This window comes from Anguilla anguilla, chromosome 1 (assembly GCF_013347855.1).
Source record: "Anguilla anguilla isolate fAngAng1 chromosome 1, fAngAng1.pri, whole genome shotgun sequence".
In the NCBI taxonomy this organism is placed as follows: Eukaryota; Metazoa; Chordata; class Actinopteri; order Anguilliformes; family Anguillidae; genus Anguilla; species Anguilla anguilla.
The window spans coordinates 31,230,330-31,255,900 of record NC_049201.1 but is presented as its reverse complement, the minus strand read 5'-3'; the positions used below and the strand labels follow the sequence as shown (position 1 = coordinate 31,255,900).

Below are 25,571 nucleotides of genomic sequence, written 5' to 3'. Positions count from 1 at the left end.
TATGCATTATGTTTATGCATTTATACCTTGGACAATGACATTCTAACAGCTAAAGTTCCAACTTAGATTCAAGTAGTTTCTTACAGTCGTAAATGAATCATTCTATATCATTCTAAGCAATATTAAATGCACCACCTTAGAAGTAACAAGCTGATTGATGAACATTTTAAAACTAAAGCTGTAAAATTATTTAATACTGACTATCTCAAAAGTTTACCTAAATTCATTGCAAACATTTACTGCCACAAAATATCATTTTGACAATTTACGTTTTAAATAAACATCTATCATATTTTAAATATACTGTACAGGTAAAAGGAACAGTTTAAGAAACATAGTTTTCATTGGCAAATCCTGGCTACAGTTGAGGCCAAAGGTTTACATACACCTAGGCTAAAGATATTAAAACTCAGTTTTTCACAACTCCGCACATTTTATGTTACCATACATTTATTTTTGCAAGTCAATTAGGGCATCTACTGTGTTCACATCAGAGGTCATTTTAAAACAATCGATAAGAGACAGATTTAATTCAGCTTTAATTCACTCCATCAAAATTCCAGTGGGTCAAAAGTTTACATACACCAAGTTGACAGCCTCTTTAAACAGTCTGGAAGATTCCAGAAATTGATGTAATGACTTTTTAGAAGCTTCTGATTGGCCAATTGTCATAATTAGGAGTTAACTGGAAGTTAACTGACAACTGTGGCTGTAGAGCCACTGCCTTTTTGCCCTTGATACCATGGGAAAATCCAAGCAATTTGTGGACCTCCACAAGTTCGGTTCCTTCTTAGGAGCTATTTCCAAACAACTGAAGGTACCACCAGCATCTGTACAAATAATTGTATGCAAATATAAAAATCTTGGGACCACACAGACACTGCATCGTTCAGGAACGAGGCACAAATTAATTCCCAGGGCTGAACAAACTTTGGTCAGAAAGGTTCAACTGAACCCCAAAACAACAACAAAGGAGCTGGTGAAGGAGTTGGAGGCATCAGGTACAAAGTATCTACATCCACCATTAAGAGAATCCTACATCGCCATGGCCTGAAAGGCTGTCGCACAAGGAAGATGCCCCTATTCCTAGACCAGCGTAAAAAAAGCCAGAATGAAGTTTGCAGGTGATCACCAGGACGAAGACCTAGCCTTTTGGAGGAGTGTTCTCTGGTCAGAAAAATTGAACTGTTTAGCCATAATGATTAGCACTATGTATGGAGGAAAAAGGGTTAGGTTTTTAATCTGAAGAACACCATCCCAACTGTGAAGCATGGGGTTGGCAGCATCATGTTGTAGGGGTGTTTTGCTGGAAAAGGCACTGGTGCACCTCAGAAAATATATGGCATCATGAGGAAGGAGGATTATCTAGAGATACTGAAGCAGCACCTCAAGACATCAGCTAGAAAATTAAAACTTGGTCGCAACTGGGTCTGCCAGCAGAACAATGATCCTAAACATACCTCTAAACTTGTAACAAAATGGCTTAAAGACAACAAAGTGAAAGTATTGGAGTGGGCATCACAAAGCCCTGACCTAAATCTCATAGAAAATTTGTGGACTGAACTGAAAAAGCATGTCAGAGCAAGGAGGCCCACAAACATAACTGAGTTAGCGAAGTATTGTGAGAAGCATGTGGAAGGCTACCCCAAGCGTTTGATTCAAGTTAAGCAATTAAAAGGCAATGCCACCAAATACTAACGAAGTGTGTAAACTTTTGCCCATTGAAAATCTGATATAGTTCATGAAATATAAAATAAATCTGTCTCTTAGCTATTATTCTGAAATGACCTCTTGTGGAGGTAGATACCCTAATTGACTTAACACATGAAATGTATGGTAACATGAAATGTGTGGAGTTGTGAAAAATTCAGTTTGAATGTCTTTAGCCTATGTGTGCAAACTTTTGGCCTCAACTGTACATACATTTAAAATGTGTAGACAACCATACTGAAACATAAGAAAAATAAAATATGTAACCATTGAACACACATACCTGTATCACAAATAGCACTTTTACATTTGTTTATAGGTTTATATTTTACCCCTTTTATATGAAGCCTTTAAAGTCAGTCTTGGTTTTAAGCAACCACATGTACAATGTGGATTTACTGGTGGGAGAACTTGAGAACACCAGGAGGTTCCAGGTTTGTATCGTGGATAAGAATAGTGTTGCCAGCTCCAGCAGGAGAAATAAGAAACTTTGTCTTAAAACCAGACCTAAAACAAGTTTATCTCACCAGATATAGATTTGTGAGATTGTTGACCAGTCTATGAATTGTTGAGCCATATGAAGGTATTAACTTGTGTGTGTGTGTGTGTGTGTGTGTGTGTTGGGGTGGGGGGTGGGGGGGTCGAGCCACAGGGTTTCATAACAATCCGTAGTCATTTCCATTTAAAACCTTTCACATTTTCAGTGGTTTGTCTGTCTCTGACAAGCAACAGTGTGTTAACAAAAAGCCCAAAATCATGCAGATCAGTTCACAGAAAAACAAGCCCCTAAGACACTTTTTACAATCTGACTTGACAACACTGGATAGGAGACTGCTTATTTCTGCTTATGAGCTGAACTGTAAACAGGACATGTCATATAACAACGAGTTATGGCCGTTTAGAACACTCAAAGTATAGAGCAAATTTTATGAAACAGATTCAAAATAACTGCTTTAAAATTAACACTGCATACATTATGACACTAACCATAAGTTTTAATATGACCAGTTATGATATATCAAGTTTTTTCCCATGATTGTAATAAATGTCTTTTCATGAGACACTCTTCAGTGCTGTTGATCATGAGACATTTAAATCAGTGTATTTGACAGGCATTTGATAAACATGAAGGAGCACTGGACCAGAATTGTGTATGGAATGAGGCTTTTACTTAGGCAAGGATGTCACACCTCTGGTTCTTGGTAATATAACATATTAAAGGGCACTTAGGGTGGTTCTAGGAGAAAATAAGACCCAGGGATGTGGTTGTTTGTACTATACAATCTATATAGTTTATGCAACTGGCAACTAACTGCCTGCTGTGGAAGCAACCACTGACTCAGTGCACTCCATCTGAATACTTTTCCTGAGACAATATGAAAACCTTACATTTTAGAGGGGAAGCCTGGTAAAAAAAAAAAGAAAGAAAATAAATAATTTACATATATAATCACATGCATGACTCTTGGACAGTCATCTTAGTTGATGCAAGCCAGCTAAAATAACAACTGGAGCTTTCAATTAGAGTAAATGGAAATATTTAACCCCCTATTAAAAATCATTTTTTATCCGACAGCTTTGAGATCGCTGTAGGGCATGAGGAATCAATGTCTGGTGAGTATTTGGTGTGAGAATAAGGAGAAGAATATTGAGGCTGATTATATTGGCTCTGACCATATACCAAGGAGATTTAAAGAGATTTCTATATCCTTAAGTTTTTATGTCGTCTTTTTACTTTACTGAAACATTACAGAAGTATATAAATGTGTATCTTCCATGGGGCAAATTAGTTTTTTAAGACAGTGACATTACTTCTGGTTGCATGGGTGATAATATTCAATGCAAAAAAGCTTGCTAGCCAATCTGAAAATTATTGTTTAAAAAGCAATTTTATTGTTGTGTAATAACACAAATATTGAACCTATAACAAGAAGAAAAACTAAATACAGCCCGAGACCCCAAGTGCACTTACTACACTCATTTTATACTTCCTGTGGAATAACAAAATATACTACAAATGAACATAGAGCATTCCTGTTTTATTGGTATAAAGACGTATTCCCATTGAGGTATTATTGTCACGGGACTAGTATTACCTGGGGACCTCATATGATTTAGAAATTGTTTCGTGCGGCGCATTCGCACGGGATAAGCAAAGTCTGTATTTTACTTGAATTTACTGACATTATCCCCCCAGATATTATTGAAAATGTCAAGGCTCTGCTCTGCGTAATGGTAAAATACGACCCCAAATCACCGAGATGCTGATTCGCACGGGACTAATATTATCACATGACCTCTGTGTTTGGCGAAATATGGTAGGTAATTTGCGGTGGAATTTTTACTTTACAAATTACAGACATGGCAGATTCACACGGGATTAAGATCACAGACGACCTCTGCAATTATTACAAGTTACTCGAGGTCCCCAGGTAATACTAGTCCCGTGCGAATAGGGCTTTAGTTGCCTTTCAAGAAATCACTCGGGTCCTGAAACTGTACTCACCATCTTGAGATTCTGCGGTTGGTTTAATCAAGGCCTGTTATAACAGAAAAGATAAGGTTGTGGACTGAAAGGATGCTCACTCCAGTTGTTCTAATCATGCATGTTTTACATACTTGTCACAAAACATTTTATAGATTTTAAGCTCTAATCTTATATACAGGTTATTGTTAAGCATATAATGAAGCTATTTTTTTCTTAGAGAAGACCCCAGAGTGCCCTTTAAAAGGTTATATTTTAGTTTCCATGATGATGCAGCATTTAAGTGCTTGTACTTACATTGACCAAGGTCTGAATTGATAACAGCACTGACAGCCATTTTTAATATAGTGCCTCTTGCAAGACTGATCATTACATTGTGGTTAAACACCCCTCGCAGCAGGCATAGGGCATAGATTAATCCACTCTGAGAGGCAGTGCTTTTTTGTTTTCATTCACCACACAGAGGACTGTACTTTTGTTCTGAAACTGCCCATCTCATGGTCTACCTGGTGGATCTGGATGAGCAGGTGGATCAGCGAGAGCACCCACTTCCTTTTCAACCTTCTCTCGGTGTTAAGAAAGTGCATTCTTTCTTTTTTTTGTGTTTTATAATTTATGAAAAGTAGGGTGGCAGATGGCAATAACTGTGGAAGGACATTCAATTTGCTTTTGAGGAATTTTTTTGTCCTTTTTGGCCATTGCTGGCAGGCCTTCAACACGATTCGAAATGACTGCATAAGAGAACTGTAAACTCATCATGGGCCCTCACAGCGTGGAGGAGCTTTGCTTGTAGTCTCTCAGGATGACTGCAGCGTAGGTCAGGCTTGGGGGTGTGCAGAGCACAGATTCAGACACAGGAGAGCTGGGGGCAAAAGTGCCAGAGCCAAGGGAATCTCTGAATGGGGTAGGGGGCATTAGGGCAGGGGAGTCTTCCAGGGTGAGCCTGGTACCACGTGGCCGCTCCTCCTCCTCCTCTTCCTCTTCCTCCTGATGAATCTGAGCACTGTCAAACACATACCCATGGTCCAGGCCAAACCCTCCTCCCTCCATTTCCTCAGAGGGGGTGATTGGCTCTTCGTTAATGTGGGCTGCCTGTAGGGGCAGGCCCAAGGGGAGGAGGAGGCGGGGCTGGTGGGTGGGGTTGCCCCCGCCTCCGAGGCCCTGGAGGGGGATCACGTCCTGGAGGTGTGGGATTGCAGATCCGAAGGTGTCCACCGCCCCCTGGAGGTGGTCCATGACAATGTGCTGTGAGAACATGCTATTTTGGAAAAGGTCAGGCGAAAACATCAGCAGCCTCTCCCCTCCCTCCTTTGCAGAGGCACTGCCGGGGCGGAGGTGGGGCACCAGGAGAGGGGGGCTGATGGGCCGACTGTACCCAGGGCCTTCGCCCTTGTCGTCCTCGGCCACACTGTACAGTGTTTTCGGGCTGAGGTCAGAATACTGCAGGCTTGTGTCAGGCTGGGTGTCATCAAAGTCCGAAAAGAGCAGGCCTGCCTCATTCTGGGTGTTGGGCAGGTCAGAATAGTGCAGGTCCCCACTGCACTGGCCATCAGGGAAGTCCGAATAGGCCTGGCCTGTGCCAGGCAGGGTCTCAGTGAGGTCAGAATAGTGCGGGGCTGTGTTGTGTTGCGTTTCAGTGAGGGGCTTGATGACTGCCGTCTGATTTGAGCCTGTCTCCGGCCTCCTCACATGCACAGACAGCCTGTTCCACATTTGTTCCCCCTGAGGAGGCTGTTTCCCACCTGCTTCAGACCAGGACACAGACTTTCCATTAGAACTATGGACAAGATAAAGACCGCCGTTACTCCACAGGAATGCAGAAAGGGGAAACACAGACAAATGCACACAATAGCATTTCAGGTCTATATAAACATTTCACAACTTTTTAAAAATAAATATTTAGTTTTTTTATTTGCAAACAACAGTTAATTAATAAATCCCTCCCTTGTATAACTGGCTAGGCACAGTAATTTCAAGCATAGTGTGTTCAGTTTGAACAGCATGATTACATTATGCAAATCACAAATCACATGCCTACAGTTAGCATTCAGAAAAGACAGAGCATTGTTTCTTGTTCACTGCATTTTATTTGATGTCAGTGTATTTCCATTTACTTTCGAAGTAGCTGTGACGCATGTTACTTCCTCAGTCATAAACCTATTGGTAATACTGAAATAGTATTAAGACCTATTTGCTTGCCCTTAGGAAAAAGTTATATATTAAATTAATCGTATATACACTACATGGCCAGAAGTATGTGGACACCTGACATCTAACATCTCATCCAAAATTATGGGCATTAATATGGAGTTGGTCCACCCTTTGCTGCTGTTACAACCTCCACTCTTCTGGGAAGACTTTATACTAGATGATGAGCATTTATAAAATTATTAGATTCCATTCAGCCAGAAGAGCATTTGGGAGGTTGGGCACTGATTGGGTGATTAGGCCTGGCTGGCAGTTTTATTTCCAATTGATCCCAAGGGTGATGGATGGAGGTCAGGGCTTTGTGCAGGCCAGTCAAGTTATTCCACACCAATCTTGACAATACCATTTCTATATGGACCTCACTTGGTGCTCAGGGGCATTGTAATGCTGAAACAGATAAAGGCCTTCCCAAACTGTTCCCAAAAAGTTGGAAGTACAGAATGGTCTAGAATGTCATTGCATTAAGATTTGCCTTCAGTGAAACTAGGGCCTAGCCCAAACCATGAAATACAGCCCCAGACCAAGGAGTGTCCAGATACTTTTTGTCATATAGTGTATGTCAATATACAGATTATGTTCATAAGTGCATCATCTCTAGTATGCATGCAGAATATGTCCTTATCACATACATATACAGTCAAATTGATAAATATTAACAATAAATGCATAAATTGCTAATATACAGCAGCATATGTGGACATATAGAAATTCTGTAGTCCATTTATATTTGGTAAACTTGTTTTTATTCCCACTATGTTTGGGAATATATTTATATCCAGTTATTTATACCCCAATATTTTCTTCTCTCCCAGTATGGAATGTCCAATTGTAATTACAGGGCCGGTTCATTGCTGCAATGTCCTCTGTCAATTTTGTCTCCACTGAAGTGTGTGCTGCCACTCACCATTTCTTCTCCCTAGTCTACTACCTGAGCACCATAGTACATTGGCAGGGTAAACTACATGCACAGTTAGTGAAGACTGCAGGTGCCAATCAACCAGAGAAAATGAGGACAAAAACACTGACTGAAACACTCCCTACCCTGGATGACGCTATAGCCATTTATGCAGGGATGCCAGCCACAGCGAGAGATGGGACATTACACTGAAGACCAGTGTATTAGCAGAACAAGCTACTCAGTGGTCAAATGTTTATATATTATTTTTTTTAATATCCTTAAAAAAATTAATTATAATGACTTTTTCAGAAGGACAGGCCTGGTGCATTGCCTGATCTTACCTGCTGTTTCCTGAGGTATTCTTCTTCCTGCGGAACATGTTGAGCAAGCCGTTGGTCCGGCATGTGATCTTCCCGTCGCCAACGTGCATGCGCACTACGTCGGAGGTGGTGAAGGCGCTCCGCACGTTCCGCTCCGGCTTGGCAATGATTATGTACATCTTGGGAGTGAACATGCAGCCCAGCGCAACCGTCACGCTAAGGCTGACCGAGAAAGAGGTGGTGATGATCTTGTAGTTGCTGCCAAAGTAGATGGGCACGAAGGCCAGCCAGATGATGCAGGTGGTGTACATGGTGAAGGCAATGTACTTGGCCTCATTGAAGTTAGCTGGGACGTTCCTGGTCTTGAAGGCATAGTAGGTGCAGCTGAGGATGAGCAGGCCGTTATAGCCCAGGGGTGCCACCACCCCCACGTTGCTGGTGTTGCAGATGAGGAAGACCTCTCTGATGCTGGGGTAGGCCCTTACGGGTTCGGGTGGCTCCAGGACAATGAGTGTGACCTCCAAGGTGAGCTGGAGGCCGATCAGGATGGAGGCAATGACCACCTGGGCCCAGGCGCTCATGAATCGCGGCTTTCTGGTGCAGATCTTCTTTTTGCTGCCTGCCAGGATCCGGGCAATGCGGTTGGTCTTGGTCACCAGGGCAGAGTAGCACATGGCAGCTGAGAGGCCCACCAGGATGCGCTGCAGGTAGCAGGAGACCACGGTGGGCCGGGCTAAGAGGGTGAAGGGGCAGAGGTAGCCCAGGAAAATACCTGCCAGTATGATATAGCAGAGCTCGCGGCTTGAGGACTTGACCACGGGGGTATCGCGGTACAGTATGAATATGAAAGTGACAAACATGGTCACCAGGATGCCCAGGCAGGAGAATACGACAGCCACAATGGACTCTGGGTCACTCCACTGCAGGTACTTCAAGGGGATGGGCTCACAGCCTAGAGGAAAGACAGGTGAGACCTGCTGAGAATTTGCAGGGTGTAGAAATGTTCATTCCACACATTCCCTTGCCAGGCTTTTTCATGAGTTCAAATTACAGTTTAGTTTGCTGTTTAGTTTGCTTGCAAATGAGAATTTGTTCTCAACTGCATCCTGGCTAAAAAAATAAGGGTCTAATAAGGCAGCCAGCCCTGGTCCCAGAGAGTCACTTGGTGTTCTGGTTTTATTTTTTAAAATGTTTATACATTGGCTAACCAACTGAACCCTTCCATACCCTGGATAACTGTGGGGCCTTAACCAGGCCTTAATTAATAAAAAACTTTAATAACTTGATTGCTAAATAGCTTAATCTACACTACCCCATCTACTCCTTCTCATCACAGCTATCTCATCTATATTCTATGTGCCTCAAAAATATTTGACAAACTTATACTTAAAAGTATACAGTATGGAATGTAAACTGCAGTCCTAAAGTGATTAATTTCAATTAATTGATTCTCAAAAGAGCTCATTTATTTCTAAGGCTTAAACTGGCTACTGATTGAAAGGAAACTATAAAAATCAGCAGACACTGGAAAACCCACCTCATAAAACCTGATTCACTACATTTCATATTATTCTCAACGATGTCTCTTCTTTTCTTTACCACCCCTTCTTTTCTCCCATCGCATGCCAGCTCTTTCCCTCAGAACTTTTCTCCTTAGTTTTATTTCTTTCTTTTTTCTTTGTCTTTTCACAGTGTGTTGCTGCAGCCAGATATAATGTTTTGGTTGAAGTGCTTTCTAAAAAAATGTTTCTGTTAGCAAAATGTTTATTTTAAATAATTTCTAATTATTTATTCATTAGCAGGATAAGCCCCTTGGGATGTAACATCTCCTTTTGGAGAGGGTCCTAAATTTGAAATAAAATAAAAATACAGACACAATTAAAAAATAATAATTATGGGCTCTATTTTCCAGAATCAATGTCACATGGTGTATTGGCCAAGTCAATGGTGTGGCGTATGGGTGCACTGGGTGTGGCTGGTGAATGTTGGCATTTTTGTGACCAGAGACGAGGAGCCTGCGGCTGAAAGTGAGTGGTGCACCTGAAAAGTGGGCTGGATTATACTTAATATATTATCAATAGGTGTTGTGCAGTAAGATCCATTATTAATTAAATTACCTATTTTCATTACCTTTAAGAGCAGTGCACATTGCATGGGGTGTTTCACAACAACTGCAAAGAAACATGACAATAAGGATATACAAATCTGATGTTTAGATATTAGTATATATACTATACTAATATTTGATGTTTCCCACAAGATGTTCTTTTGCGGGAGTTGAGCTGTCACTTTTTTCAAAAATTGAGTTTGTACTAACCTCATAAATAAGAGAAATTAGTTCAAAGTTGTTGAAATTTTCTTATATCAGAATTTAAATACTGCCTAAACATTTATTACGGGCCAGTTTTAATTTCCCATTAAACTTTAATAGCCTAAATGTACTAAGCTATAACTAAGAAGTAATGATAACAGTACCTTGAAGTTTTAATAAACAAAATAAAACCAGGAAAGATCACATAATGCCAGTGATCCCAATCACAGCTGTAAAATGACCTGATGTTGCTCAAATTAAAGAAAAATTTGAACATTAATTCAATCATTAATTCACATCAATTGCATGGCTTAACTGACCTGAGCAGAATCAGATGAGTTGTGGTTTCATTATGTTTAAAATACACTTATTTAGATCATTTATCTCCAGGTTCCAAATCAGCATAGGTTTGACTTGTGTTGCTTACTAATAGACATTGCTAAGCAATGAAACAGCAAGTCTATCCCCATGCGACATGTTTGTAACATCCACATATAGAACATAACTAGAACATACGTATAGAAGGGTATAGAAGAGGTAAAACCTGGTTTCCACCTCACACATAATAATAATAATAATAATATAAATAATAATGATAACAACAAACTTTATTTGTATAGCCCATTTCTTAACATAGTTACAAAGCACTTTACAACACTTACCAAAAATAACAATAGAATTAACAACAGGACCAAAAATTATTAAGATGCATATACAAATAAATGTACATACTGCACATTTATTTGTGTATAAAGGTACATATACGTGCAATATACATACTTATATACATAGACACAAGAACACAAATACTACCAACACATTTACAAATCACAGAAACATACATACATATACATACATACAACAAGTAAATATAGTAAGAAGCTAGTTTTAAAAAGTGAGTTTTCAATTGGGACTTAAATGATGATATTGAGGTTGCTGGACGCATTTCAATAGGCAAATTAACCAGTCTACCAGGGACTGAGAGCAGAGCTTTGACTGAGGATTTAAGGCTGCACCTCTGTAGAGAGAGAGATAGAAGTTCTGAATTGTATGTTGGGGCTAGGCCGTTGAGAGCCCTGTAGGTAATCAATAACATTTAATAAATTCTAAACCCAATTGGAAGTCAATGCAAGGAGGCTAAAACAGGTGTGATATTGTCTATTTTCTTAGTTCCAGTTAAGAGTCTAGCAGCCACATTTTGGATCAACTGCATACAAGCTAGTGATTTGCCATTTAATGATGAGTAAAGGGAATTACAGTAGTCCAGGCAGGAGGAAATAAACACATGAATAACCTTCTCCAGGTTAGTAACAGTCAAAAAGGACTTAATTTTGGAGATTTAACCAAACAACTCCTTGTATCTGTCTTTCAAAATTCAAATTCAAAGATTATTCCCAGATTTCTGGCAAATGGCTTGATATTTATTGCCATATTGCTAAGATTCTCATGAATCCCCACTGTCAATTTTGAATGGCCAAATATGAGGACCTCAGTTTTCTCCTCATTAAGAAGTTTTGAGACATCCAGTTTTTTATGTCATCTAGACATTTTTTAATAGATACCAAGCTGTCTTTATGATTTACAGGCAAGAAGAGTTGCATTTCATCCGCATAGAAGTGAAATGACTGGTTGTGTCTGCTGTTTATGTGACCCAGGGGGAGCCTATAAATGTAAAAAAGGATGGGACCCAGCACTGAACCCCGAGGAACACCACAGCTAGGTTGAGTAGAGGAGGAAGTGAAGCTGCCTAGTGAAATGGAGAACTGCCTGTCAGGCAGATAGGATTTAAACCACTCTAAAGCCAAGTTCTTAACTTCAACATAGTCTCAGAGGTGATCAATTAAAATATTATGATAAACTGCATAAAAACTGCAGTGAGGTCCAACAGGCCTAAAATGAGCAGTGGCCTGCCGTCCGCCATTGAAACTTTGAGTAAAGCAGTCTCTGTAAACTGTGTAAACTGGAAACCAGATTGGAATGTTTTAGAAAGATTATTATTGCACATATAATCAGTTAGTTGCTTGAAAAGAAAATTTTCAAATACTTTGGACAAAAATGGGAGTTTGGAAATGGGACGGAAGGTATTGGGTTCAAAGGGATCATGGTTAGGCTTTTGAAGAAGAGAACAGATGAGTGCACATTTCAAACAGGCAGAAACAGTGCCTGTAGCATTGTTTAGCAGAGAGGAGTTCATAACAGAATATATACAGTATATATTAAAAATATATAGACAAAGAGTTTCAAACACCTCAAAAATCTAGTCGGATCTTCAAAAATCTAGTCGACCTTCAAAAATCTAGTAGGTAAAATATCCTGATGACATGTTCAAGCTAGACACAACCTTTAACAGTGATTCTGAAAATGTTTATGCAAAAGAGGAGAATGAGAAAGTCACACAATAGAAGATATTCAAATCATGATCAGGATGAGTAATGTGACTTTTTATGATCCTGATTTTCTTAAAATATTCCAAGAACAATTCACAGACAGCAGAGGAGTGTTCAGTGCTACTGATTTTGAGAGCCTGAACAAGTCTCTCTATTGTGTTAAATAAAGTTCTAGGGTTATGTGAGCTCTCAGGGATGAGATGAGATATATAACTATCCCTGGCAGTCTTAACAGCTGAATTAAATTCAGTCATCAGATCTTTCATGCGCTCATTAAAAAATTTAGTTCATTTTCGTTTGGCTTTGAGACATTCTCTTTTAATAGCGTGGGTGCGCTCATTTAGCCACGGAGATGTCACGGTTGTGCCTCCTCTGTTACCGCCTGTGCCTCCTCCGTTCCCGCCTCCCTGTAGTTTTTGTCCTGTCTCGCGTCCCTTAGTTTGGTCTGCCTGTGTATGTCTCGTTATTCAATTATTTGCTGTCTCGTTATTTAATCATTGTTCCTACCTGCCTATCATTATCCCTCACCTCTCTGTGTTAATTGTGCATTATGTTCTCCTGTGTCTTGTTAGCCCCTGTCTATTTAAGTTCTTAGTTTGCCTGACTCGGGTGCTGGTTCCTTGTGTTCTGCCTGCTTGTTTTCTGCCTGACTGTGTTCTGCCCTCATGGTGTGTTCATGGTGTTCTGTGTGTTTTCAAGTATTTCGAGTTTCCCTGCTTGTTTTCTTGTTTTTGTTTTTTCTAGTGTTTTGAGCTCCTCATGGTGTTTTCTGTTAAGAATTTTTGTGTTTTTGGGATTTGCCCCTCGTGGCGTTTTGTTTGTTATCTGTTTACTTTTGAGAGTAAAGTCTTTATTTAAAATGTACCCTTTTGAGCCTCCTGAGTTTTTCACTCTGCACCTGGGTCCTAACCCCCCAAAACCCCTGACAGGAGAACCTTTAGGGGAGAACTTTATTTTATTTTCAAGAGGGAAAATTTTATTTAGTATGAAAAGGGAAAATGTGTTAATATTTGCCAAAAGGATCCCTGATATCCCATTATTTGGCAAATCTAAACACTGTTGATTGATGACAAGTTCAAATTGACTAGCAGTGGGACAAGTTAATTGACCGGGTTATAATGAGATTAGATGTAGTTTTGGTGGGAGAGAAACAGGATAAGTTGGAAAAAAAATTTATTAACATGATTAGTAACTGGCCGACAAATGATCTAAACCCTACAGAAAATCAAGACTGAGAAAGGTTTCTTTATTGTTCCCTATTGGCATGACTACATAGACATAAAAGGTATATTGAAAACTTCAAAAAACCACAACTCATCCAGTTCTGTATACGTCCTGTTTTTGGCAATAAAAAAAACATTCCTAATTGCTTGTTTAAATATCCATGTAGAGTATGTTCCTTTGAACCAACAGCATTTTGTCCTGTGAATACTGCAGATATTAACTATTTGTAGTTATTTTTTGATTATTACAATTGTGCTGCACCTCTGTTACAACTATTCTGCACATGCTTTGCAATTGTAACATTGCACTATATTAATGTTTGTTTAAATTGTACAAGAACCATTTGTGATCACCTCAATTGTAGCCGACAAGTGCACACACTGTGTAGTGAAATTTCACAGCTTTTTATTGCACTACTTCTAAGTAATTCAGTAAAAAATGAAAATTGTTACAATTCTGCCAGTTCTCATGTATTCAAAATATCTACTTTACCATGAGTGGTAATCCCATTCTATGAAAATCAGTAATTTGAATTAAAGTATACCAACGAAATATTCATTTTCTTTGCATGAGTATTATCATTTTATGCAGAACAATACTGGACAAAGCAATGCATGTTCACAATGATCATAAAATTTCCACCAGTGAGATACATTAGACGACTCAATTTTGTTGGCAGGTACTAATACATATAGGAATTAGTGATGATTATTACTTGTATAAGTTAAATGCTAATTATATTTACATTTTTGTTTTATATTATGGTTACATATTATGTTTATGATGCCAAAAAGATACACTGTTGCAAATATTGTCAACCTCATCAAACCAATTTGTGCCAGTTCTGTAGCTGTCATTTTAACTACAGTCAATTAAAATGAAAAGATTGAAGAAAAGATTCTGTTTATTGTCATTCTGTATTGTCAAAATACAGTACCCCAGATACCTCATTACATAAGAACAGCCATAAACAATTAAAAATAAAGAAATATTTATTTTTATTAGAATGATAAAAAATGGGGAAAATGCAATGAACAATAAATGCAAAATACACATTTTTCCTGATTCTAGAATTTATATCAGTCAAATTGGTCATATGATCAATGAAAACCATTTATGCCTTCTGAATAAGACACAATCATGCGCACAATGCATGGGAAAGCTCCGGAATTATCAATGCACTGTATGATAGGCTGTTACTTATGCTGTAGATCTGGTCTGAGCAGGCAGGTGCCAAAGGGTGCAAATGGAAAACTAGATCCAAAAATTCTGATGAGCTGCACCAAAATTGCACTTCGCTATGCAATATTGACTGACACACCCTCAGCTGTGTCTCACCTCCAACTTTGGTGCACAGTGAGTTACAAACTTTTTAAATGACTTGGGTGAATCAAAATGCAACAAAATTTTCTGAAGAAAATACCATTTCGCCAGTCTGCCAGCTTGCAAATGTCATGAAAAATAGAGCCCTAAGTGTAATGCAAATCACCTGTAATTTGAAATGGAGGGGAAGCAGGAACTAGAAATGAAAAACTGTTCCTTCTCTAGATTGTGCTTGGCTTCCCAAAACAATGAATCTGAACTCAACTCTGCAAGCCCCAGTTTAAAGGAAGTGACAAGCTCTAAAGTAGGTTTTCAGTTCAACTAAAAATAAGTACCCTAAACTGAGGGACAGTGCAAAGACAAGAAGAGGACAAAGAGATGGCATGTTTAAGAGGAAACAACAGTACCCATCAACCCTGGCACAGGAAGTAGTCATAATTATCTCTTATAATTATAATTATCAGTGACTTGGGGCCTTGGAATTCCTACTACAAATGTATTTAAAGATGGTTTAAGATAACACTTTAAATTGGGACTTAAATTGCTTTCTTAAACCATCTTTAAATTAAAAGATGCAGTGTTTCTCCCATGAGTCTTTGCTGTAAAGTGGCTTCTTTCATTCCCTTTTCATTTGCTCTAGTTTTATTCCTGGCCATTCTCATTTCAGCCCCTGCACTGGTTAGGCAGGAGGCTGCTGTTGATGGTCACATCTGCTGCTGTCTATCAAGCCAGAGAGGATCCTCCAGCTCACGGTTCCTGACTGACATGCCTTAATAAGGCAGGGGAAGCTAGTCACTCACATGAGGAAAACTGTCATGAGAGGATTTTAAGCTTTTGGAAGCAAAAGCAGCATCCAGTCAGCTGGCCATGGAAAGGCAAAAGCCTGTCTCAATGAACTGCATTTGAATTATGCCTTATATACATTTTGTGCTTTCATTCCTTCTTATTGGATGTATATTTCTCATGTAGTGAGGACATTTAATTAATGTGACGGTCATGATGTCACACTTCAGACATCACTCCCATCATATCCTTCATTCATTTTAATCTGGCCTCTTGGTTTCCTTATAGTATTTCTCTTTCCTTCTACCAAAGTACTTTTAGCTAAAAACTGCCAGTAACAGAGATGTAGAGAGAGGGGGGATAGTGGGAGAAAGAAAGAGGAAAGGGGGGAGAGAGTGTAGGCAGATAATGTGAGTAGCGAGTGGATAAAAGGAGAGCTCCAGTACCTTCCAACTCCTTGTCAGGCCACCAGCCGAGGTCACAGGCCTTGCAAGTGAACTCGTCCTGAACAATCTCGTTGTCCTTGCACGCAGTGCAGATCCAACAGCAGCTCACCTCCCCTTTTCTGATCACCTGCATGTGACACACACATGCACACAGAGCTGATTTCCTATAGATCACACACACACACACACACACACACACACAGTTTACACTCTGATTCTTTTGCTTGTGAGTGTGTCTAGAAGGAGGATTTCAATTTGTTGGACAAATGATTCAAATTTTGGCCATATCTATAATTCATGTGTTCATGATTGGCAGGGGGTGATCAATGATATGTAACAATGTGAAAATTATTTTTAAATAAATTATCATTAAGGTGAAATATACAGTGTCGTGACTTCCTGACTTCCTCTATTATTACGTATTGGTGACACTGAATGGTTTCAGAACTTTAGACCAAATGTTATATTAGACAAAGGGAACCTGAGTAAACACAAAACACATGTTTTAAATAATTATTTTATTTAATGAAAAACATTTTCAGACAACCATATCACCCATGTGAAAAAGGTAATGGCCCCCTTAAACTTTTAGCAGCAATAACTGAAATCAAACGCTTCCTAAAATTTGATATCAGTCTTTCAGATCGCTGTGGCGGCATTTTAGCCTGCTCTTCTTTGCAGAACTGCTTTAATTCAGGCAAATTGGTAGGTGTTTGAGCATGAACTGCACTGCCACTGCATCTCTATTGGGTTCAAGTCAGGACATTGACAAGGCCACTCCAGAACTTTAATTTAGTTTCTTTTCAGCCATTCAGACGTGGACTTGCTTTTGTGTTTTGGATCATTGTCTTGCTGCATAACCCAATTATGCTTCAGCGTCTGCTCACGGGCAGATGACTGGACATTTTCCTTAAGAATTTTGTGGCACAGAGCAACATTTATGTTTCCTTCAATAATGGCAAGTCATCTGGATCCTAAATCAGTAAATCATCCCCACACCATCACACTACCACCACCATGTTCGACTGTGAAATGCTGTACTTGCTTTATGCCAGACATAATGGGACCCGTGCCATCCAAAAAGCTCTACTTTGGACTCAACTGTCCATAAAACACTATCCCAAAATGGGATCATCCAGGTGCTTTTTTGCTAATGTGAGACAAACATTGATGTTTCTCTTAGTTAGCAGTAGTTTTCACCTTGCTACTTTCCCATTAACCCCATTTTTTCCCAGTCTCTTTCTTATTGTGGAGTCATGAACACTAACCATAGGTGAGGGTAGAGGGGACTGCAGTTCTTTGGATGTTCTGGGTTCTTTTGTGACCTGGATAAGCTATTGCTGTGCCCTTGGAGACAATTTTGCATTTTGGCCACTCCTGGGAAGATTCACCACTGTTCTAAGTGTTCCTTATTTGGAAATATTGGCCCTCATTTACGAAACGAATGTACAACAGAAAACTGGGCGTACGCAATGCTCGGCATTTATGAATTTGGATGTGAGCGGAGGCTATGATAAAATCTGACGTCAAGTCTCAACTCGTGTACGCAAGTTGTCATGTCAGCGTGAACTTGCGGTGCAGCATAGTAAATTTGGAGTCGGAGAATTATTATTAGACCATATTCTGACTGGCATCTAAGCATATGCAGCCACATATTCATCACTTAGAATATTTTGCCATAGGCTACATATTTTTATTTTGTAAAGGCCTAAATCGACTGTGCCATATCCCTAACATAAATACTTATTTTCTAATTGTTTGCAATTAACGGGGTTAACAGTTTTTTGGTGTAGGCTATGAGATTAATTTCTCTTTCATTTTGAGAGAGCCTACTTGTTAGGCTACGCTACTGGTGACATAATTAAAAGGTTATATTTTACATAATTATTAGGTTAGATGCTTATTCAGTCACCTATTTAAACAAGAGCTTTGACAGTCATCAAATCTCGACAATGGCAGATCTGGCTCTGTTAGAAGACCTCTACGCGCCCGTAAACCAAAATATGAAACAAAAGCATGTTTATAACATCATTAAAATGAAGAAATAAATTAAGCCTGCAACCGTGTAATTATTTAAATACTAGTAGCCTAGGCTATTCAATTTTTACCATTATCCGGCTCGGACACAGGTGGTGCGTCTATGTCTCCTCCGCCACCGGTTATGCCTGAAATGGAAGCAGACCCGATAAGCGCGGACACTGCGCCAATGCAAGCCTGGAATCCAGCTGGCCTCCTCCAGTCAGCTGGGTGCTGCGCCTACGGGCTGCAACACGCTTTTTGGTGGCGAGTTTGAGGTCTGACCATTTTTTCTTCACCTAAATGTAAAGAATTACGATATAAGCTAATTACTATTATATATATATAGGCTATACATATCATGGATGTATAAATGAAATATTCCAACCTCAGCTAGAGTGTCATGGTTCTGTGTTTTCCTGTCTGTGTTTCCCTTGTTGGGCCGCCAGATGGCGGCACTTCTGTTTTGTGTCCTGCTCCCCCCCTGTTAATTGTATGATTGTTTTCAATTGTCTCGTTATTCCATCATTGTTCCCACCTGTGTCTTGTTATCCCCTCCTTCTGGTTTGATTGTTTTTTGAGTTCACCTGTGTCTTGAGTTACCCCCTGTCTATTTAAGTTCTTTGTGCGCTTGACTTGGGTGCTGGTTCCTTGTGTTTGTTTCCTACACCGTATGTACCTGCCTGTATTTTGTGTGACCTGCCCTTGTGCTCTGCCTGCCTGTGTTTGTGAGTTCCTCTTGTTTTCTGTTTTATTTAGATATTTTTTGAGTTTGTGTTTTTGCCCATTGTGTCCTTGTCTGTTCCCTGTTTGTGTTTGCCTTTTTTTGTTGTAGTAAAATCTTTGTTAATTTTCCCTTTTTGAGTTTGTCTTTTGTTACTCTGCGCCTGGGTCCCACCCCCCGTACCGTGACAGAGTTTGATTGTCCACGGCAACGCTGTTGACCGAGGCAGTGATTTCCTTCCACACTGCATTTTTATGACTTCCTTCTATGCCACTTTTCAGTCTGCCAAATAGAACTAATTGGTTCAGATTCTATTTCTAGGTCGGATAAATTTCTCTTCTTGGCCGTATTGCGCTTCTCCATGTCGTAAACTCTAGGGACGAGGCCTCTAAACCGAGAATATATAGGGATCGTGATATTTAAATGACGATTGTTTTAAGCCACCACATTTATGAACGCCCGATCATTCTTACGCTGTGATTGGCAAGATACGAACGTTTCATGAATCGCACGTGAACCCTGTCCTAAGATGATTTCAGCGCTCGGATCTGCGCTGGTTTCTACGTTAGATTGATAAATGAGGGCCATTGGCTCTTGCTGTGGTTTGTGAGTCCCAGAGACTTAGGAATGACTTTGTAACCTTTTCCTGACTGATGTATTGCAACAACTTTTTCCAACTGGAATTTCCTTTAATCGTGGTATAGTGTGATTATAGAAATTTTGTGGTGACTACTTCACTTTGGTAAGAGTCAATATGAGTGAGCTTTAGATTCAACAGGGCTGGCTGCAATCAAGCCTGGCTGTGTTCAATCAGCTGAATCTAATTAATTAAATTAGGCTAATTGGCTGAGTAGCTAATTACTTTCTCAAATGGGTGATATGGGTGTCTAACCTTTTCCATTAAATAAATTAAATAAAATGTGTTTTGTGTTTACTCAGTTTCCCTTTGAATAATATTACTTTTTCTCTTAAGATCTGAAACCATTCAGGGTGAGAAAATATGCAATAATAGAGGAAATCAGGAAGGAGGAAAATATTTTTTCATGGCACTGTACAAGTATACATATGTTTTAAGTGAAAAAGGCCATTGCACCAGCACACATTCACCATGTGCGTGCAAACCCTTTCTCAGCAAAAGAAGCTTTCATGATCTTGCATCATTATTTGTTTAATGAAATGTATTTTATATTGAATAAAGAAGAATTATCTCTCACTGAGATTAAGCAAAGATGGTGGGTGATTTGATTGATGGTATGATAAGTTACTATGCTTTTGATACAAAATGTGTTTTTGAAATTGTAAGAGACATTATTTTGGCTTTAGTCAAAAATTTATAAATTAAAATGAATTATTTTTTGTGAATCACTTTTACTGTCCACAAACTGCCAATTGTCAGCTAACATGAACTCTGATGCACACACACAAGCATTTATTCACATACACAGGGCTGATCATGATCACAAATCATGAATTACCTATTGGTGCAAGAAGGAATAGCCCACTTTTATTTTAAAGTGCATATACACTCACCGGCCACTTTATTACAGTAGGTACACCTTGCTAGTACCGGGTTGGTCTTCTGCTGCTGTAGCCCATCTGCTTCAAGGTTCGACATGTTGTGCATTCAGAGATGCTCTTCTGCATACCTCAGTTGTAACGAGTGGTTTTTGAGTTACTGTTGCCTTTCTATCAGCTCGAACCAGTCTGGCCATTCTCCTCAGACCTCTGCTATCAACAAGGCAGAGAACTGCCGCCCACTGGATATTTTCTCTTTTTCGAACCATTCTCTGTAAACCCTAGAGATGGTTGTGCGTGAAAATCCCAGTAGATCAGCAGTTTCTGAAATACTCTAACCAGCCTGTCTGGCACCAACAACCATGCCACGTTTAAAGTCACTTAAATAACCTTTTTACCCCATTCTGATGCTTGGTTTGAAGTTCAGCAGATTGTCTTGACCATGTCTACATGCCTAAATGCATTGAGTTGCTGTCACGTGATTGGCTGATTAGATATTTGCGTTAACGAGCGGTTGAACAAGTGTACCTAATAAAGTGGCCGGTATAATAGCGTATAATAAAGCATAAATATGTGTAAGGAGGAGTAGGCTACCTTGATCTGGCCCCTGGAGCAAGGCTCACTGCAGACAGAGTGGACCATCTCGCTGCGGTTCATCTGGAGGGCATTGTCGTCAATGGTGAGCATGCCCTCATGCCAGAAGCCTACATTTATGTAGTCATACTGATCATTCTCCACATACTGCAGGTTCATGATGTCATACCTGTCAGAAAGGGCAAGAGCAAGGATAGCAAATGCTTATGGGAAAATGTCAGAAAGGCCAGTTCTGTTATACTTCAAGAAATGTTTGTGTCTACATGTGTGTGCACATTTATACACTGAGCTCCATAATGTTTGGGCCAAAAAAAATTTTTTTTTTATTTTGGTCGATACTACGCAATTTAAATTTGAAATCAAACAATTGACATGTAGTTAAAGTGCACATTTTCAGCTTTTATTAAAGGGTATTGTTATACACTTTGTTTCTACATGTAGAAATTAGAGTATCTTTTATACATAACCCCCATTTCAGGGCTGTGTATAAAATGTCATGTAAATGAAAGGAGTCATGTTTAGTACTTTGTTACATATCCTTTGTATGCAATGACTGCTTAGAAGTCTGTGACCCACAGACATCACAAAGTGCTAAGTATTTTCTCTGGTGATGCTCTACAAGTATAGCCATCTTCAGCTCCTGCTTGTTTTGGGGGCTAGTTGTCTTTTCTCTTCAGCCTATGAAACACATGTTCAATTGCATTAAGATCAGGTGAATGACTTGGCCAGTCAAGAATATTTCAGTTTTTGGCTTTGAAAAATGTCTATGTTGCTTTAGCGGTATGATTCAGATTGTTGTCTTGCTGTAAAATTAAGAATCATCCAATGAGTTTGGAGGCATTTGCTTCAGCTTGACCATAGGGGAGAGTGGGGAAGTAATAGTTTTCATATTTGGCTCAATTTTGAAAATTTTATTATAGATAGATTAATCAGTTTTTAATACAAACAACCTAGATCTTTTGGCTATGATTAAACATCAAAATGAAATTTCTGGGACATACTTTTCACTAGCAATCCGACCGAAAGTCCAGAGAGTGAAATTTACATTTAACCCAGAAGTAGAAGTAAAAATTAATGTGGCACAGGATACACCTAACAGTCTTAATTGCTTTAAAAGTTAACACAAATTAACTTTTTCAATTCAATACAATTCCAATGTTGTATAATGCGTGGCCTACCTATATCAGTGAAAATTTATCACAAGACTATACATTATTCTTTGGTTCCTGTCTAATGCCTGCTCGATCCAAATAGTCGATGTCACATCTCACCACGTTGCCTAAAGTTAAAGATGAGTTAATTAAATGTCTGAGTTGAACAAATCCAATCAATCCGTCAATCAATAGTCTATTGACAACAGGCTAACAACCTTGTTTGGTTTAACCCCACAGGGGGGTGTCTGCACCTTTGCCTCGCTAGCAATCCCAGCAAGCAAGTATGCTATATCAAAACTATGCGACCTGTTAGTCACAAAACGACTATGTACGATGACATACATTTGGATTCCTTAACATACACTCACACTACAGTAGCCAAACACTTTCTTTTAGCCAAAACAGACTTCTGGCAATATCTGCCAAAATATCGACTGAACTCTCCAGCCGTTCGTTGGAGACAAGGAGATGATAATTCTGTGTGTTTAATTAAATGTGTCGTTTAAGCTCGATGCATCTTCCTAAAAAGTCTGTGTTACATTTTACCCCACCTTCCCCTATAAGATGCTTTTGTATGTTTCAGAGTTGATTCCGCTGCTGCTATCTGCAATTATCATCAACTATCATCAATGAAGACAAGTGAGCCATTACCTGTGGCAGCCATACAAGCCCCCATAACACCACCACCGTGTTTCACAGATGAGGTGGGAGCTATGGATCTTGGGCAGTTCCCTTTGGCCTCCACACTTAGCTTTTACCATCACTCTGATACAAATGAATCTTAGTATCATCTGTCTTCAAAACCTTTTTCCAGAACTCTGCAGGCACATTTAGGTACCTCTTGGCAAACTGTAACCTGGCCATCCTTTTTGTGTACATCTTACAGTGTAGCCTCTGTAGTTCTCTGTAGTTCACTTCGCACCTGGTGATGGATATGGGTCACAGACTTCAAACAGTCATTGCACATCAAATACAACAAAGTACTAAACATGACTAATTTCTTTACATAATATTAATATGTCCCAAACATAATGGTGCCCTGGAATGGGGGGGCTATGTATAAATATGTGTTGTAATTTCTACATGGTGAGACCAAAATGGATAAAAAATACCCTTTAATAAAAGCTGAGAATCTGCACTTTAACCACATGTGAATTATCTGATTACAAATCTAAAATTGTGGAGAACATTGTCAAAATGTGTCTTTGTTTCAAACATTATGGAACCCATGGTATATACTGTATACATGTATAAAACAGAGCTGGCCAAAGTGAAAAAGTGACACATGAAAAAGGACTTTTTTCAAAGTAGCTAAATTGCAGTCACATTAAGGTAAATGCCAATTAGCAGTATGGGTCAGCTATAAAAAGATATTTACAATCAGCATTTTAATATGGAACACAAGACTACTAATATAGTTCCAAAGAGGCCAAAACATCAGTGCTTGAATTGTAGGTGCATCATATATAGAAGCTGCAAAATAATTTTATGTGGCAGGGAGAAGTGTCAAAAATTATGATAACATATGCCAAACACAAACAAACTGCACCGGCAGAGAGTAATAGTGACCCTAGGAGTCTCTGATAGGACATGAGGTCAGATTAAAGGTTTGATCTGATTGATAACATAAGCAGCCAAATGGAGGAATCACCTGCCGGGTGTGTCCCCGTTCTCATCAAACCACACCTCCTCTCCAGACACGCCAGCAAAGGAGGTCTTGAGCAGGAATTCCAGCAGTTTTCTGCCATCCACTGGGTCCATGGCGTCGCATAAGCCCTCATGCCCAGGGCAAAGCTCGCGGTGCATGTCGTGCAGACCGTGGGCCATGGCATAGATGGCATTGATGACAAAGCCCATCTTGCTGTCCTGAACATAGTTCTCTTCTAGGTTCTCATACCCTGCAGACAGGCGAGTGTATAAGATGAATTTCTGTTGTGTTGCACCAACAACCTTACATCTATACTTTCATTGAAAATAAAGTCGCTTTCACATGACAAGCATCAAACGCTGCGTTCAATGCCAAGCAAGGCAGTGACTACACATGAGAAGAATGCTGCCAGCTGTTGAAGCTTAACATCATCCATCCAGGAAAGCTGTTGATTCGGAAACTGTAACAAGTGGTGATAGTAGTAGGTTGTCAGTGGTATAAAGTTAAATTGTGAACTTGTTTTGTGTAACCAAAAATCCTGGGATTATCCCAAAATGTTCTTCCATGTTTACATCTGCCTGGTTCATATAAAGCTGTGATGTGATTGGACACGCTACGAAAGGTCAGCTTCAAACAAGGTCATAGTTCAAATTAACTGAACTTTGAGGATCGAAATCTTGCATTATTTTGAGCTGTGTGCTATGCATCAACACTTCCTCCATAGGAATTTAATGGTTTGATGATAAGTTGAGTGTTTTGACGCCGATCATGTGAAAGCAGCTTAAGAAAACCATTATGTTTGATGCACAAATTATATTGTGCTCTAATAATAATAATAATAATAATAATAATAATGAATTGTATTCACATTGCGTTTTCATAATCTCAAAGCACTTTTCAGCAAACAGTCTATCCTGGTCTCACAACGAATTTGTATCCATTCAACCACCCAAAATGTGTACTTATTCTACTAATGATGGACTCCTCGTATCACATGACTTAACTAGTAACTACACTCACTGTTTCAGCCTGGCTCTGCCAGCTACACAATTTTGAAAAATTCTTCCTGGGGTGGGTGGAGTTCAGGGGCGTAGGAAGCAGGGGGGGACAGCGGGGGACATGTCTCCTCCAATATTGGAAACAGTTAAACTTGTCCCCCTCGATAATAGCATCAGAAAAAAAAAAATAAAAAATTTCACCATGTACTATTTGTACCTTATTGAACGTTTTTGTAGTTGTCCAATGACCATTACATGCACTTTTGTACGTCACTTTGGATAAAAGTGTCTGCTAAATAAATGTAATGTACTTTTATTTTGAAAGTCATGTTGCGGGAGTGCAGTCAACAAGTCCACCTGGTACAGCAAATATCATTGCTTATATTGGAGCCAAATCTTTAAAAAATCGCCCCATTCAAATCATGCAGTAGGTACCTACTAACTGTGGAGCACTAAACAAGAGTGCTAAATAAGAGTTCTGTCTTATTAAAAGTAAACAGACAAATTTGTGGGCAGAAACAAATTTCCAAGTGGATATCTTGACTAACACTTATATGACATAGTGACTCTGACATCAAGATTAGGGCAGGGTTAGAGTGGAATGCAGACAGAAAATTTGAAATGTTAGAGGACAGTAAAAAGATGCTTTTCTACTAGTTTTTTCTGCCAAATGATATTATTTGAGAAATGCTGAAATAATGACATTAAATTTAAACTTATTATTATTCATTATTAAGTAGTAGGCATACAAACTAGGGATGGGCATGAGTACTGGATCATTGGAGTGCTCAAAAGACAAGGACTGCACAAGCATTATTGTTGCAAGT

At 39.3% G+C, this 25,571-nt stretch overlaps 1 protein-coding gene across 6 annotated transcripts in view; it reads right to left on the bottom strand.

Annotated features, from left to right (window-relative positions):
* Nucleotides 1-4,764: 4,764 nt before the first annotated feature.
* Nucleotides 4,765-25,571, bottom strand: part of grm1b (glutamate receptor, metabotropic 1b) — a 65,423-nt gene continuing 44,616 nt past the window's right edge. For 5 of the 6 annotated variants that reach the window (XM_035420154.1, XM_035420156.1, XM_035420157.1 and 2 more), the window contains 5 exons: nt 23,750-23,996; nt 20,945-21,113; nt 16,096-16,222; nt 7,643-8,573; nt 4,765-5,972 (listed from right to left, as the gene is read on the bottom strand). In XM_035420154.1, coding sequence (XP_035276045.1) covers nt 4,961-5,972; nt 7,643-8,573; nt 16,096-16,222; nt 20,945-21,113; nt 23,750-23,996 — 2,486 coding nt within the window. In that variant the 3' untranslated portion in view covers nt 4,765-4,960. The remainder of the gene's footprint in view (nt 5,973-7,642; nt 8,574-16,095; nt 16,223-20,944; nt 21,114-23,749; nt 23,997-25,571) is intronic. The other variant, XM_035420159.1, reaches the window with a different exon arrangement.